This window comes from Neomonachus schauinslandi, chromosome 9, assembly GCF_002201575.2.
Source record: "Neomonachus schauinslandi chromosome 9, ASM220157v2, whole genome shotgun sequence".
NCBI lineage: Eukaryota > Metazoa > Chordata > Mammalia > Carnivora > Phocidae > Neomonachus > Neomonachus schauinslandi.
This window is the reverse complement of record NC_058411.1, coordinates 141,904,804-141,921,625: the sequence shown is the minus strand read 5'-3', so window position 1 is coordinate 141,921,625 and position 16,822 is coordinate 141,904,804. Positions and strand designations below refer to the sequence as shown.

At 58.1% G+C, this 16,822-nt stretch overlaps 1 protein-coding gene across 2 annotated transcripts in view; it reads left to right on the top strand.

The window, feature by feature from the left end:
• The window catches only part of LOC110572399 (cell migration inducing hyaluronidase 1), a 141,079-nt gene that overhangs the window by 88,000 nt on the left and 36,257 nt on the right, over positions 1 to 16,822 (top strand). For both annotated transcript variants that reach the window (XM_021680691.2, XM_021680693.2), the window contains 5 exons: positions 227 to 348; positions 3,879 to 4,011; positions 4,796 to 4,987; positions 13,427 to 13,602; positions 15,288 to 15,497. In XM_021680691.2, coding sequence (XP_021536366.1) covers positions 227 to 348; positions 3,879 to 4,011; positions 4,796 to 4,987; positions 13,427 to 13,602; positions 15,288 to 15,497 — 833 coding nt within the window. The remainder of the gene's footprint in view (positions 1 to 226; positions 349 to 3,878; positions 4,012 to 4,795; positions 4,988 to 13,426; positions 13,603 to 15,287; positions 15,498 to 16,822) is intronic.

Here is a 16,822-nt window from a genome sequence, read left to right as displayed (position 1 = left end):
TTTCTGCAGGAATGAAGAATATATATTCTATTGTCTTTGGCAAGTGAGAAAGTCAGTAAGAGGTGCTTTTAACGAAAAGGTGGGAGACGTGGCAGAGTGCTTTGGTGCACAACTGGACGCATGGTGTTCTATTCCTGTTGCGCCGAGCGTGCTGGGGGCCACGCTGCGGGGGAACCTGCCCTCCCGCGCCCTTCCCGCCTCACCCTGCTCTTTGCTTTCTGTCTAGATGTGGAGTGGACAGAGTGGTTCAACCATGACAAAGTGTCACACACTAAAGGTGGCGAGAAAATTTCAGACCTCCGGGTAACTCATCCAGGAAAAATCTGCAACCGCCCCATTGATATACAGGTACCAAACTCTAAGCAGTCGAAGAGTTATAAGGACTTTATTTTGAAGTGGAGTCTGTAGATGACAAATTTTCTTGCCGTTGGGATGGTGCGATTCTCACGGCACTCCCAGGACACGGGTAAGCCAGGAAGACCCGTTCCTGTTTTAGGGGCTCTTCTCTGCTCCAGGCCTCCTGGGCAGTGAGTTCCCCAGCGAGGACCCAGCATTGTCTCTTGGATTCTACTCCCCACCCCCCTTGCCTCCTCCTAAAGTTGTTTCCACAGCCGTGGCTGATGGTGCCCTGGCGTGGGGACGGGTTGTCTCCTTCAGCCTCCCTTCTCAGTTGATTTCCTTTGGGCCCTTGAGTGCACAGGATCCAGATGGGATTTGGGGTGCCGGCTGAGCTCAGCCCACACCCCCACAGCATGGTTCTCCACTGAGCAAAACAAATACCAGCACTGGCAGAGAATGGACCATGTTGGCTCAGGATCTTCGCTTGCAGTTGCTCCTCCAAAAGCGGACCCCGACTTCCCCCGCTGGCTCTGCCAGGACAGTGCCAAGTACATACACAGCACTCACATCCCGCCAGCTTCGCGGGCAGACCGTTCTCACGTGGCTAAGGCCCTCTCCTCCCACGGCTGCGACGTCCTTGAGAAGGATCTCCCCCGAGTGAGTCGCAGGTCGCAGGCTGTAGGCTCTCCTTGGGTCCAACAGAATCAAAAGGCACTGACGCCCCTGAAGAGCACCCTCCCCAGGTTTAATTCTAACTTTCTCTTGCAACCCTGAAGATTCCAGCCTCACTTCTGAAATAGCCATCATCTTATTCCTTCACTTCACTTGGCGGTGGCAAGTCCAGCCCTTTGCCAGGGTCCCCTCCCGAGTATTTCTGGAAACCCTCCAGGAATGCTTACGTGGTCCACGGATGCCTCCCGGTGTCAGCTCTGCCAGCCATCGGGCTCCACGCTGCGGCGTCTAGGAGGCCATGTCTCTGTGGCAGTTTCCCTTCGGCATTGCCCATTCTCCCCGTACCTCTCTCCCCGGCAGGGACACAGGCTCCTGCCTATGTCTAAGCGCAGCTAATCCCAGGCTAAAGGATTAAATAACACTGTACTGAAGGCTTGGTGGCAGCAAAGCAGGGACAAGCATACAAATATATACAAAATATAAAATAGCGTAGGGCACGACCTCTCCCCAGCCCCATTATCCAAGACCCTCCAAGGGACCCAAACCCGCACTCTATAACCCCTAGGCGGTCACCGCATTCCAATGCCCAGCTTGCTTCCAACAGAAGGAGTATCCTTGACAATGAATTCCTGGAGTTCCAGTTCTCAACTATTGGAGGTCTGGCAAAGAATAAAAGAGCCAACCACAGCCCCCCCCCCCCCCCCCCCCCCCCCACCTCCCCGAAGGCTGGGACCGGCCTTCTCACAAAAATGCACTCCTCGATAATATTTTGCTGAGCATGGTAGCCCCTTATTGATTCAAAACTCTCAGTTCCAGAATAGGATGTTGGCTTTTTCTTGGCAAAACAAAGGCCCACAGAAGCAGTTGAGGGTTAAGGTGCAATAGTTAAGGTGGCCCTTTCTCCCAGCGGCTGGCCCTGCACTCCCATGCCCCTGAGGAGAGCGCCACCTTAAATCTTGCAGCCCACACTCCAGTCCTGGCTGGAGACCTCAGTCAAGTGACTCAGGGTCCTAAGCTCCTCTTAGGCAACAACGAGGATCCTCAGGGTTTCCCTGTGGGATTATTTTGTGGATGTCATGTAACAATATATGAAGGGCCCACACATTTTTTGTTTTACAATCATTATCCTAATCATACTGTTATTTTGTAATTATTAATTATCAAAAATAGTAATAGAATTGTGTCTAATGAAGGTGGAGACCAGTTTCCCTGAACAGTGATAGAGCCCTTTCTTGTTCTTATCCCAAACTGAGGTCGTTCTTCAGCTTTAGAAAAAGGGGGCGGAGGAAAAAGCAGAGTTGAATAGATGCCCCCCCCCCCCCCCCCCCCCCCCCACCGCGGGACTCTGTGCCTTGGAAAATGTGCAGTTCTAATCATTGATGTTTTCAGGCTCAGTTCTCAATGTCATGGGGTCTCCTGCAGAAGAACGCGCTGTCCTCCACGGAAAACAATGGGAGCTCGGAGGAGCTGAGCTTGCCTTTCCAGCGACCTTGACCTTGCTTCTCAAAACCCTCTGAGCCTTAGCTTTTTCCCAAGAGCAGGCCTGCAACTCTTGCTTCTCCCAGGGCTCTGGAGGCCACCAAGATGATGGGCGTGAGCGTGACTCTTGCAGGAAAGGGCTGGATTTTCATGATGACTGAGCTCACTGCCATACAGCTCTCCTTTGAAGCCAGAGACAACAGATACCTGCTGTGTTCAAAATAATGTTTCCTGAGAAGCCCCCCCCGCCCCGCCCTCTTTTTTTAATAGGTTTCCTATACTTTGCCCCCCTATTTCCCCCGCCCTGGTCCCTGTGGTCTCTGTGCCCAAGAGGACAACAGCTACAGCCTGGATCTAAATTGCTTGTCTCTGACGACAGCCGAGGGCTGGCTGCAGACACACCCGGGCCCTGGGATGAGCCCCAGCGGGCAGCGGTCGCCACCTCCTCGGAGCCCGCTCCCTAAATTCTCTACCCGGCCTGAGGCTGCTCACCCATCGGCCCCCATCACCGAGAGCCCACTCCGTGCCGAGCCCTGGGCTGGAAGCTCGGATCAGGGAGACAGGCAGGAACCCGGTCCTTGCCCTCCCCGGAGCCCGGGATCCCGGGGGGAGGAGACAGACGTTGAACAGAGGACTGTAGGCTACATGCCTGAGGGCCGCGGGGGAGGTGCTGAGCAGCACCAGCTCTGCAGTTGGCCAAGTCTGGGATTCGAATTTTGGCTCTGCTGCTTAGGGCTTGGTTGACCCCGGGCAAGTGACTCATCCCCTGAGGGTCAGTTTCCTTATCTGTCAAGCCTGCCATCTCATTGTTGCTGTGAAGCTGGGATGAGATCATATCCACAGCACTTCGCCCTGTGACTGCTAGGGCAAGGACGGTTCTCAAACCGGACCGCCCTCTAGAACCCCTCGGGCCGCTTCTAGAAGTTCTGATGCCCAAGCCACATCCAGACATGCCAAATCTGAGCCCCGGAGAATGGGGCCTGGGCATGAGTATTTTTAAGGGCTCCCCACGTGACGTGGACCCGCGCCGGGACACCAGTTGATTGAACATAGCGGTTCCTCTGTAAATACCGGCCTCCGTTCCCAGTGGCAGGGGTGGTGGTAGGAGTTGCCGCCCATCAGTGGTTCGGGTATGGGGGACCACCCAGGGACCCCGGCGAGGCATTTCTCCATCCTGTGGCTTTGCACTGTTTTCCTTAGAGCGAAACTGTTTTCTTAGAACAAAAGTGATGCTCGATCGTTTAATGATCATCTTGGGCCCGAGGAAATCGTTTTTGCAGCAGGGACAAGTTTAGACTTGTGAGTGGATGTTGATACCATTAATCATCACCTTCTTTCTTTACGCACACCAAAATGATTTTGCTCTATAATTTCCGTGTCGTTTCCAGGCCACGACAGTGGATGGAGTTAACCTCACCACCGAGGTTGTCTACAAAAAAGGCCAGGATTATAGGTTTGTGTGCTACGAGCGGGGCCGAGCCTGCCAGACCTACCGTGTGCGGTTCCTTTGTGGGAAGCCTGGTAAGCAGCTGCTTGTCGGGGACGCGAACGCAGCCATGGCTTGTTCCTTGAGCTGGCAGATATGCACTGTGAGTTTGGATGTGGCTGGGTCAGCTGCCCCCGACAGCTCAGTGACCCGGTGCTTCTGCCAAGCTCGCAGTGCAGAGCCCTTCTGGGACCCAGGAGCCGTGGGATGGTCCTCGGAGTTGGCAGGAGCCGGCCGAGCCCCACCCTGCCCATATGCCTTTGAGGAAGGGAAAGGTCCGGCCCAAGAAAACGAGGGTGCCGTGGCCAGAGTTGACTTTCTTGCAGCCCTCCCCTGCAGAGACATGAGCTTGTGACTTCTGGGTGCTATTATTTTAAACCCGGGTCCCGAGGTGCTCGTTAGAAGGGATGGGAAATGGTCGGGTTGTTCGTGGAGGCACTTGGCCTTCTCCAGAAGGCGGTCATTGGTGATGAGAGCTCTTTGGGGGAAGGGCTTACAGCTACTGTAAATAATAGTTGAGAGGGACTATATTTGTTTTACATCTTGAGCAAAGTGGGTGTGGTGAGGCAGCCGCATTTAACTCTAGCGAAGGAGTTGGTGGAAAATTCCCCTGCCCAGAGCTAATGAATGGCTCTTTTTTGGTGGGGTTTTGTTGACTTCAAAAACCTGCACCAAGACTGGGATGGGCTGAGCCTGGTGATTTGGGTTTGGATAGGCAAACCTGGCATTTATCTAGGGAGGGAAAGGGAAGAGGTGGGCGGTCAAAAGTTGGCCAAGGACACAGGGTTATATCTCAGTCCCTCCTGTCTGGGGTTGCAGTGAGGCCCAAACTCACCGTCACCATCGACACCAACGTGAACAGCACCATCCTGACCCTGGGGGACGATGCTCGGTCATGGAAGCCCGGAGACACCCTGGTTGTTGCCAGCACTGATTACTCCATGTACCAGGCAGAAGAGTTCCAGGTGCTTCCCTGCAAAGCCTGTGCCCCCAACCAGGTCAGAGTGGCAGGTAAGACTTCCACTAAGCCTGCCCTAGGTTGCACGAATCTGTTGTCTGAAATCACAAGTCTGTATCGGTCAGCTGTTGCAATAATGCTGCGTAACGAAACAGACCTCAAACTCTCGTGGCAAGCACTTCTCCCTCGTGTACCTGCAGCGGGTCTAGGGTGCAGCTTCTCTAGACTGAGCTTGGCCCCAAGATGACTGCTGGGTTCAGGTCAGCTCCATGGGACTCTCATTCTTCCCAGGACCTATTCTTCCTGTGGGGGAGGTAGAAAGTTCCCAGGAACAGAAACACAGAGGACTCAGGTCCTCTGGGCTCAGGACTGGCGTGCTCTCACACCCACATTCCGCTAGACAAAGCAAATAATGCGGTTAGGCTTAGCACGCATGGGGTGGGTCAGCCTACTTGTCCCATCAAGGTTGAGGGAAGGGAGTGAATATTTGTTAGGCAATAATGCAATCTACCAGGAAATTTTAAATCTCTTCTTTCTACAGCTTTGGAGTCTTCCTTTTTCTTCTCCTAAGTGTTAACTTAGTGGTACTGTAATTTATATTATGCGAGGTTCCTGGAATCTCAGATTGTTGGGATTAAAAGTATAATCCAGGTCCATGTTTATTAGTGGAGAGAGTTATATACCCATGGGGGTTCTTTGGTTATAAGCAATGGAATCCAGCTTGACTATCGTAAGCAAAAGAGGAATTTGTCGGGAGGCCACTGAGCTTCGGGAAGTGATATCCCAGGTGCACAAGGACTTCGGGGGTCTGGGTAGTGGGAGTGAGTGTGCAGTGTTCTCGGGGCACTGCTGTCCCAAAGCACCATGCGAGGTCCCTGGGACATAGTGCTCATGCCACCTTCCAGGGAGACCGCATCCTGTTGGGCTGGGGGCTCAGGTGCTCCCCCCTCCAGCCGTGCACCTTCACCAGCATCCCTCTGGGCCTACTGAATGGAGAAAGGGTCCCTCCCCCTGGGCAAACTGGGGAAGAAAATGGCCAGAAGAAAGGAGAGTCGATCCTGGGCGTCATAACTACCAGGCACTACAGGACCACGGCACCTGGAGAAGGTCTAGGATTGAGGGAAAGTGGAGGAAGACAGATGGAGAAAACGTAGCCCATATATTCAAATTACCTATTGCTTTAGAAATAAGACTATAGAAAGTTAAACAATCTTTTTGGCTGGTGGGAATGTGCTTGGGATGGAATCTGGGGGGACAAAGGTTTAAACGCCAGAGCAATGGTGGTACAACCCAATCCCCTTGTCCCACTCTCGGGGGCCGCGGGCCCTGGAGGCCTCCCCCGAAGTCTGCAGCCGTGGTCCCGGGGAGCGGGGCAGAGCCTTCGAGTGGAAGGCCGTGGGTGTCCCGGGGCAGACAGGGGTTTGCTGAATGTGGCTGGACACACGTCTGTGCTTGACAAGTTAACGGAATCTGCCTTTTTAAATAATCATTTGTTCAAACCCCTACATTCTTTGAAAAAAGGTTTGGGGAATAAACACAAGTCCAATTAAATCTTCATCCAGGAGAGGAAAAAAAAAGGGAAAGATACATGTCGAAGTAATAAATTCTGGCGCAAGGAGAATAAATTCAACAAAAAGGGAGGGATTGAAGTTAGCAAAAGCTACTGAAATAGACCATAAATTTGTCTCTGAGCTTCTTGGCTGTGAGAGCAGAGAAAGAAACGTCACAGATTACTTACTATTGTCCAACAGAAAGGAGGAGACCAGAGGCCCAGAGGGACCGCTTCCCCGAGGCCCTGAGCTACGGGGGGGGGCGGCGTTCAGCTCAGGGTCTCAGCAGTGCGAACAGCCCTCCGCAAGCACTTTACACAAAGATACTCAGTACGTAGCTGTGCGGTTGGACTCCTCATATTAGATCGGGGCATGCTGTTGGTCTCATTTCCTGAAGACATTTTGGGGAAGGCTCCTTCCTTCCTTCTTTCTCTTCTTTCCCTACCCTCCCTCCCTCCCTCCTTCCTTTTCTCCTTCCCTCCCTTCCAGTTCTTTCTCTCTTTGGTAGAGCACGGGATTGGAATTGCAGGAATGCAGGAATGCGGTTCCCAGCCGAGGGACCTTAGACAAATTCTTAACTTCCCTGTGCCTCAGTTTCCTCGTCTGCAACACAGACACAACGATCGTAGATCATAACTGCTTCCCAGGGTTGTGAGGATCGGCCGATTGAATCCTTCAGTGTCTGGCAGGCAGTAAGGGCTCTGTGAACGTCAGCTGCTATTATCGGCAGGATTCTTGCAATCATGTAGCACCTATGCTTGAGGACGGACAGGAAGGGTGCCTGTGTGTCCGTTCTGTAGGTAAAGACGTACTTGTAGAGGGAGAAAAGCAAGCGATGTGTATCATTCTCAGCAGCCCCCAGCTGAGGTCCGTCGCAGGTTCTGTTCCGAGTGTCCTGATGTCCCGGGCGTGGAGGCGGGAGGCTCTGTGAGCACAGATGCCCCCCACGCGTCCCTCCTCCCCCAGGCTGGGCACCCCTGTCCCCTTCACGAGGACACACAGGGAGGTGGGAAAGAGTGCATCAACACCCAGAGGGCGCCCTCGGGGGGCTGACCAGGGATCGGGTGTCCTGGACAGTCGGAGGGGGATGGCACAGTGCTGGGGACAGCACGCCGCAGAAGAGGACCGGAGCAGCGGGGTGAGGGGTAGAGGGGCTGCGTGGGGCTGGGGGGCAGGGGGCGCCGTGGGGACCGGCTTCCCTCCGAGTGCGTCGGCCTGCTGCATTTCCCCTGGTGGGGAAAGGTTCCCCGGGCCCCCCGCTTACAGGAGAGTGCTGAGTGAAGCTCGTGCCCTGAGCGTTAGACCCATGGCCTTCGCTGCGTGACTCCTGTGTCCCCCGGGCCGGTATGTGTGCACAGCCCTCCTGGGACATCAGGTGTCCTCCCGGACTCTGACGGGAGTGGCATTCAGACGGCGTGAGCTGATGCCACGGCGTGAGCTGATGCACTGCTCAGTGCCAGGGTTCTGGGGCGGCACGCATGGCTTCTAGGAGTGTGAAAAGCTTGCCTGCTTGGAGGTGGATGCAGGAGCACCTGCAGAGGCCCCCCCCGGTCTGCTCAGCCCGGCCCACGTCTGCACCCCTGTGCTGGGCACCCCGAGGCCTGGGAGGGGCCAGGTTTCACTTCAAGCAGCTCCCAAGCGCCAAGGGGCCCCGAGAGCGAGGGGCCAGGCGCTGTTAGGGCTGCCGGCCCCACTCAGCGGTCGGTGTGGCTGTGGCGGGAGGCTGGAGAGTGGCCCCGCTTGGCAGCGGCGGACCCACAGGCCCACTGCCCCCTGAGCCTGCTGAAGGCTGGACGGACAGTGGGATGGGGTTGCTCCGGGCCCTGGTGCAGGGGGAGGAAAGGAGAAGTGAAGATGCGGGGCCCCCTTCGGGCCCCTCCACACTCCCTCGGGGCACCCCTCCCTGGCCCCCACCCCCTGACGGTTGGGCTCAGAGTGGACCGTCCCCTTTGCCCGGAGGCTTTGAGGCTTGCCTGAAAACAGCGCCCCCTGGTGGACAGCATCAGAAAAGCCCGAGGTGGGGGGGGGGTGTCTATTTGTCTGTCTGTCTTGGGGAGGCTCATGTGTCTGCTTTTCAGCCCCAAGCCTGGCTCTCCATCTCCCACTGACATGAAGCAAGGGCTCCCACCTGCCACATCTATTCCAAAGCTGTGCCCCCCAGCAGCGACGTCTTAGGGATCCCCCCAAGGCTGGTTGCAGAGCGGGGCATGGCCTTCCCAGATCCTCCCTCCTCACTGCCCCCAAATTCCAGGAAACAGGCCTTCGTGCCTAATAAGGGTTTTCTGACAGGAAACAGATGGGGATCACCAAGTCATGAAGTGTGTGAATCATCTCAGAGAATATTCCAGAGTGTTGCTCTCCGCAGGGTGGATCTCCACACCTCCTGGCCCGCAGTCGGAACCCTCCCCAGACCTTCTGCATTTGCACTCCCCCACTCCCACTTTCCCTGCCCCCCAGCACACACCCCTCCATAATACCACGGTTAATCTGCTCCTTAGGATGACCGTTCTTCGTTTCCTGTGACTGCCAAGCGCTTTACAAAACCGTCTCACTTGCTCCTCGTGGTCCCCTAACAGGTGGCAGCTGCTGTTCCTGCGGGACACACAGGAGGACACTCAGGTGCAGGGGAGTTAAATGTGCAGAGTCTGCCCTCCAGTATGGTCGCGCTGTTCAAGCCCTCCTAGCCCGCTTCCGGGGGCCCGGTAGCCGGCGTACTGGACGGCAAGCAGCCCAGGGGTCCTAGGCGGGCGGGCTGGTGTAGACCAAGCAAGTCTGTGGGGTCGACCGGAGCCAGGATTCAAACTCCGAGCTCTCTAGCTCCCGGCCACCTGTCCTCCTCCGTCCCGTCCCCAGGGCCTCCACTCTAGACGATTGGCCCATACCAGGAACCTGGGAGCTGTGTGGCTGAGACGGCCTCTCTGGGACCCTCCAGCCCGAGCCCGCCAACCCCCCACACCCCCGGCCAGTGGCCCTCCTGGATAATTTGGGGCCATCTGGCTGGGCCACATCTGCTCTTCCCCGGTTGGCCCTCGTGCACCAGAGCTGCAAGAAGCAAGGGAGGGAGGGAGAATCTGCAGACAGGATGGGGTGCCGGAAAGCAGGGCACGCGGCTCCCCCGGGGCAGCCGGCTGGGGGACGGTGGCCTGTGAACACGACAGCAGGACAGATCCGCTGGCTGTGGGGTTTCATGAAGGTCCTGCTTCGGGCTCCACAGTGCGGGGAAGAGGCGGTGGGAATTCAGCTCTCAGTCGGCCCCGCGCACTCCGGAGGGTGGATCAGTCCCTCCGTCTCCCACTCCCCGCATCCCCCCACGGGGCAGCCTGGAGGTGTGAGGCAGTGGCAGGAGCCCGGGCTCCTGTCTTCCCCGGGGACAGCGTGGGGGGCACCTGCATCGGCCACTTGGGCCACACCAGTCCCTGCCACGTGCCAGGGGCTGTGCGAAGCTCATTCCCTAGATTAGCGTGGTCAGCAAGCGTGGCTACCTTCGAGACACTTGCTAGCAAGAGCTCGATTTTACGGAAGGAGAGCCTGAGATCCAGGGGGCGTGATTGACGTGCGCAGGGACTCACAGCCATCATCTGAGTCGGGATCAAGAGCCACGGTCCTCTGCCGCCTCTCCCCGACCTCTCCCGCCATGTTCGAGGGGACCGTGGGTCCCTGGGGAAGGCCCTCTGGTCAGCGTTCTGCCTATTCCCCATAGTTTTAGGGGGCACCGACCCCCAAAATGCACATGCTACGAGGGGCGGCTGGACGTCAGGGGATGTGTGCCCGGATGGGGAGGCCTGGTGTCCTGGCCCTGCCGGCGCCATGGACACCCCAAGAAGCAAAGGGGGAGGTGGAGGGTGGTGGGGAAGACCGCACCGGGAAGGAGCCCCTGGAGCAGGATCTGGAAGCACAAAGCCGTCTGCTGCCCAGACGAGGTGGCCCGGCCGGAGGGGCAGCTAGGCAGAAGCGCGGAGATGTAAAGTAGCAAGGCTCGTTCAGGGAGGGCTGGTGCTCTGCTCGAGCTGCAGCAGAAGTGGGTGTGGGGCGATGACGCATAAGCCCACAGAGCCTGGGGTTTTGCCCTGTCGGTCCTGCAGGCTGGGAGACGGCAGCTGAGCCCCTCAAAACTGCACGGGAGCTCCTCTCCTGTGTCTTGGGCCAGCGGCACTGAGCCCGCGCTCTCTGCATAAACTCTTCCATCACGTGCTCGAGCCTCGGGGGGCCATCCCTTCGGGAAGCGCGCTCCATGCTGGGCCTCCGGGGACCCAGCTCCTCGGGCACGTGTCCCTTGTGTTGGCTGGTTTCTGGGCACCGCTGAGCTGCCTCTGGGGCACCAGTCGCCCGGTCTTCCTTCTGCACCCCGGGAACAGTGGGAGGTGGCCTTGCTTAGTTGAGGAAGCCTTTGAAGCTTTACTGGCTGCTGCCCGCTGTCCATCGGGGTGTCCGCTTGTAAGGAAAGGAAGGTCTGCATCCAGCGCACGTAGCAACACGAGGCCAGGCGGACCAGGGGCTTTGTCATCAATTCTCCGTGTATCCGTTGCTGGAAGGAGGGCGTTTAAAGCCGGTGAGCAGGGGAGTCTCCTTCCTCACCAGCGATCACATGCTGCTCTGGGTGCAGCTTTCTGTCCCCCACCCCCGCGCTGTGTCGCTCAGAACCCCACGCAAAGCTCTTTGTGCAAGAGACTCTACTCCCCGCCCCCACCTGCAAGGCCACGCATCTGTGATAGTGACGGCCACAGAGCCGATGGGCCGGAGGCCAGCCAGGGACTGAGGGGGAGGCTTCCACATGGGCAGCCAGAGGGGACCCTGCATCTGGACCCTAAAACCGTGAAGCCACGAGGCTCTGTGACCTGAGCCACAAGCCACAGGGGGGTAAGGGAGCCAGCAGTTGCAGAGCGAACTTGTTTCAAACGCTCCTCCGGGCAATGTCAGACTGTGGACGGAACCGAGTCTTCACAGCCCTGCCCCACCCCCAGCCCGGCATCCGTGCCTGGCCCCTCTGGCTTTGGAGATCTCTGGGCCTGATAGTAAAGCATAGTGAATAGACTCTCTGTAAAGCGAGTTTCCTAATACTTTTAAAGCAGGGCTCTGCGGTACCCAGAGGAACGGCCCCACAGATGCCCACGGGCTAGTCCTCTGCACGTGAGAATGTCCGCTCGCGCAGCAGAAGGGACTTGGTGGGTGCGATTGAGTTAAGGCTCAGGAGATGGGGGATTATTCTGGGTCCCTGGGGTGGCCTAATGTCATCACAGGTCCTTAGAGGGGACGCAGGAGGTCAGAGTCCGAGGAGAAGGTGACGTACGACACAGCCGGCGTCAGAGTGAAGTCCGCCCGTTGAGGGAGGAGGAAGGGGCCGCCAGCCAAGGAGCACAGGGTGCTGCTGGAATCTGCAAACGGCCAGGACGGTTCCGCCCGGCGCCTCCTGAGGGAACCAGCCCTGCCCCACCCAACTGCCGACCTGGGGCCCTGACCGCCGACCCCGGGGCCCCGACCGCCGACCCGGGGGCCCCGACCGCCGACCCCGGGGCCCCGACCGCCGACCCGGGGCCCCGACCGCCGACCCGGGGGCCCCGACCACGGACCCTGGGGCCCCGACCGCCGACCCGGGGCCCTGACCGTGCACTTCTGGCCTCTGAGATGTGAGGCAAGACGTTTCTGCTGAGTTAAGCCAGTCAGTGGGTGGCAGTTTGTTGCAGTGGCCCTGGGAGCTCGTGGTGATGCCAAAGGGGTGTCTTGTCAGCTTTGTCCCACACCAGTTTCACGTCCTGAACTAACAAGCTTCCAGAAACTGCCATCTCCCCAAGCCTGCAGAATCGCAAACCGCAGCCCCCGAGGTCCCACAGCCCCCACAGGATGCGAGCTGTGACTTGTGAAGGAGCGGGCAGGGGCGGTCCCCATTGGGGCGCAGCTCAGGCCCGTCACAGGCCCGGCCAGCCGTGCTGTGGGCTGACACCCGAGCCCCGTTGCTCAAGCCAGGGCCGCAGTGAAAGCCAAGCAGCACCTGCCATGTGGTGCAGGCTGCAAATCCACACGAGAGGCCGTGCTCTGGAGCTGTGTCCTCGAACGGAGGAGAAAGCCCTGCTAGCCAGGTCAGCTGTCCCAGTGACGAGCTGGGTGCAGAGGCAGGCCGAGATCTCTCCATTCCACGGAAGAATCTGGGGTTGGAGTGGGGGCGGATTGGGGACCACGAGGCAGTCCCCAAGTTCCAAGCCCCTGCCCCCTGCACCTTCCCTGGGGTGCACCTGCCGTCCGGGAGGAGGGTGAGGCTGGAGGGGAATTAAGTGGATTTGAGCAGACCGAGGGAGCGGGGCAGGTATGGGTCACTGGTTCAGGGACTCGAGTGGCACGAAGGGGACTGACATTAGCTACGAGGGTAGCTGAGTTGGGCAGAAAGGTCTTCTAAGGATTTTTTTAAGGATAGGAGGTCTGGATGAGTTTGGAAGCAGAACATAAGGAACCCACACGAAGGAAGAAGAGAAGTTACGGGAGTCCAGGACCCTAAGACTGTAGGAAGGGATGGGGTCAGGAGTACAAGGGAGAGAGCACCCTGTCCTTGGGGCTGGCCCACCAGGGCACAGCCACATTCCGGTCCCGGGGAAGGAGCGAGAGCAGGGGCCGCCCACGGCTTCTGCTCATCCTGTGTCCACACCAACAGGGAGTCTGGGAAGCGTGGTTCTCCTGGGGAGCATACGTCGAGCTCAAACACAGGAGGCCCCAGTACCAGCAAGCAAAAGGGGGGACTGATACTGGGGTCAAATAGCCATTTCTGCATGGGCTTCAGATGGGAGTCCGCATGGCTGTGAATCCTAGCTCTTCTTTCAGGCCAGGAAAGAAGAGCCTGCATGGGCTTCCTTCTTCTGTAACATGGGACCCGGGGAGCCCTGGGGACCACCGTGCACACAGGTGCAGTGATATGTAAGCAGCAGTGGATTTCCCACCCACCCCTTTCTGCCCTAGGGAAGCCGCTGTACCTGCACATCGGGGAGGAGATAGACGGTGTGGACATGCGGGCCGAGGTCGGGCTCCTGAGCCGGAACATCGTGGTGATGGGGGAGATGGAGGACAGATGTTACCCTTACAACAACCACGTCTGCAACTTCTTCGACTTCGACACCTTCGGGGGCCACATCAAGGTATGGGTCCGCCCGACCGGGAGCATTCCCGCGCTGCCAGCCTGGCAGGGACCCTGGCTGGGGAGGGCACGGGAGCAGGAAGTAGGACCAAGGGCAGGGACTTCCTGGAAGGCGGACCCCTGCTGTCCAGTGTGCTGTTCCGGCTGCCGACCCCTGGCCGGAAGACAGGAGGGGGCCACCTTGGGGACGGCTGTCCACTCCCCAGTCACATTGCCACCCTGGGCTCCCTGCCTGCACGGCTTCCAGCCCCCGTCCCTGCTCTCACTCCCTTTCTCCAACGCCTCACCCCGGTCGTTTCCCAGAAGAGCTGACATTTCACCCACACAAGTCACGCTTACAATAGACCCATGAAAACCCAGACACGCGAGCAGGCAGGGGAGACGAGCTGGACGTCGGAGCGTCTACCAAGAGATGGAGGCAAAGAGGGAACTGGCTCGCAGCGGAGTTCTGCCGCCCAGGGAAGAGCGGCGGTCAGCGGTGTGCGGTCAGCGGTCCGCGAGAGCTCCCGGCTTCCTAGCATGGGGCTCACGGGGGAACTCTGTCTGCATCCCATCTAAAGAGCCGTTACCCGGCATACTGAACATCACAACGCCCCAAAGCTGTTCGTGCGGCTGTCGCTTTCAATGACTTAGGATCGAAGCCGACAGACTATTGGTGTCTTGGAGTTTTGTGAGGACAGTGCCCTTGAAGCCGCCGCCACCGTGTGCTGTCAGTATAAGACTTTCCGGTGCCCTAACTGAGGGAAGGAGCAGAACCCGTGGAGCGCACAGCGGGAGCCCTGCTGGCGCTGGGTGGCCCCGTATCACACGGGGGGCTCCCAGCATCCACAGCCCCTGCTCGCTCAGCAGGGCTCCCCGTTCACCGTAGGCTCCAGAAGCACTCGCTCGTGTTCCCGGTCAGGCTCTGGGGGTGAGGGGGCCAGGGCTTGTGCAGAGACTCATCGGAGAGACCAGAGCCCGTTTCCAATTCTGAGAGCGATCCCCGAGCCATCAGGGTCCCCTTCCCGCTTTGCCCAAACGAGGCCTCAGGATGCCGCTTCCCGAGTGGCATTCCGCTTGACAAACCTGCTCTAGGAGGACTGTTAGCATGTCCTTAAGATCTGCCTACTCCAGGAGCAGCCGGCTGAGCCCCGCTTCTGACAAGAGTCATTTCCACAGTGTGCTTTTACAGTGGATTCCTGGAGTGTAGACATCCATGGTGGTGCACACAGAGCGTCCCACAGCTTGCCCACACTGCCGGGGTCAGGGGCTGATGGAGAGTCCCGGCTCAGTGTCCCTGTCCTTCCACCAGGAGGGCCCGCAGACCATGGGCAGACACAGGCTTCTTCTGCCCCTGGATTCCCATCATCCTGGGGCCGGCCTCGGGCCAGCCTCACCCCCGCATATCTCGGGGTTCCCCCTTCCTTGTGACACTTAGCGACTTAGGAGGGAGGGCGGGAGTGGAGGCCAGCCCCGGCTGTTCCAAGCAGTTCACCATCTTGTAACATCCATGTGTTATCCAAAGCGCCTCGGCGTCTGGGCGGTGAGAGGGCCGGGGGCCTTAACCCGTCTGCAGGGCATATGTTGGATTCACTGCGTGGCCGAGGCAGGGATCAGCGAGGCACTTCGCATGTTTGGGACCCGGCCCCGGCAAGGGGGCCGGGGGCACCTCGCCCACCCTTCTGACCCTCGCCTCCCCTCTTGCAGTTCGCACTGGGCTTTAAGGCTGTGCACCTGGAGGGTGTGGAGCTGAAGCACATGGGACAACAGCTGGTGGGGCAGTACCCCATTCACTTCCACCTGGCGGGCGATGTGGACGAGAAGGGAGGCTACGACCCGCCCACGTACGTCCGCGAGCTCTCCATCCACCACACGTTTTCTCGCTGTGTCACCGTGCACGGCTCCAATGGCTTGTTGGTGAGTGCCTCCTCCCCGGGGAAGCGGAGGGACCGTCACTGCCCCGTTCTCCAGTCCCCTCCCTCCAAACTGTCAGTGCTGGGCGGGTGTCTGGATCTGGACATTTAGTCCGGGGCCATCAGGGGTTGAACCATCCTTGGCCTCAAGTTTAGAATGCTGTCAGTTGTGAGCAGGAAAGAGAAAAGAGGGCAGGCGTGTGCCGTGCCTCTTTGGAGAGATGGGCAGGCCGAGGATCTTTCCGTGGCTGTGTGGCAAGACAGATCCGCTAGCGCAGACAAGGGCTCCTGCCAGACTCTGCACCGTTGCCTCCGTCCCACAGACCTGCGGTGGCCACAGGGGGCCTTTGCTCTTCCTGCACCAAGCATCCTCCAGAGCGGACACTGCCAGGAGGAATGGCTTCGTTCCAAGGAGGCATACGTGCCAGAGGCTGGTCTGGGTTTGCACAGCTGGTTTTGACACTAAACTGATTCTTATTTAAATGAACTAACCTATGGCGCCCAGGTGGCTCAGTCAGTTGAGTGTCGGACTCTCAGTTTCGGCTCAGGTCATGATCTCAGGGTCCTGGGATTGAACCCCATGTCGGGTGCTTAGCAGGGAGACTGCTGGAGATTCTCTCCCCCCTCTCCGCCCCGCAACCGTCTCCCCTCACCTCCCTCCCTGGCACTCTCTTGCTCATGCTCTCCCGCTCTCTGAAAAGAAAATAGATAAATGTACTAAACTTACATCCTCTAGAAACTTTAAAAACCGGATATTATAAGCTGAAGAATCCAGATTGTGTTTTGTTTGGCTTAGGAAGTGTTTATAGAAACATTCGATCATCTTTACACTAAACTGATAATTTTACACTAAACCAACCTTTCTTTAAACAGACTGAACTTACATCCTATATGAACTTTAAAGCCGGATGTCACAGACAGGCCCCCTGCATGTGGAACCCAGTGACGGGATGTGTTTTGTTTGGCTTAAATGGTGTTTAAAGAAACATCTGAATTAGGTTCCATCATTTAAAAATTAAGTGATTTCACACAGAAATCTGGGTTCTTGGCTTCTCTGGGAACGTGGTCCGAGGTGGCGGGTCAGACCCACACTGCTGCGTGGCCCAGGGCGCTGGGTTGGGGGGTGTCCTCTACTTCTTCACAGACCCACCGAGGGGACGGGAGAGTATGGGCCCTGGGGCCTCGTCTGGAAGCACACGGGTTCAAGAGCTTGGCCCACAGGCTGTGAGCTGTGGGCTTCGGGCAAATTGTTTGCCATCCGCAAACCTCCGTCGTCCTCCGCGGCCAAGTGGGGAAATCACAGCAAACACGGGGGGCTGTGAGGTGCAG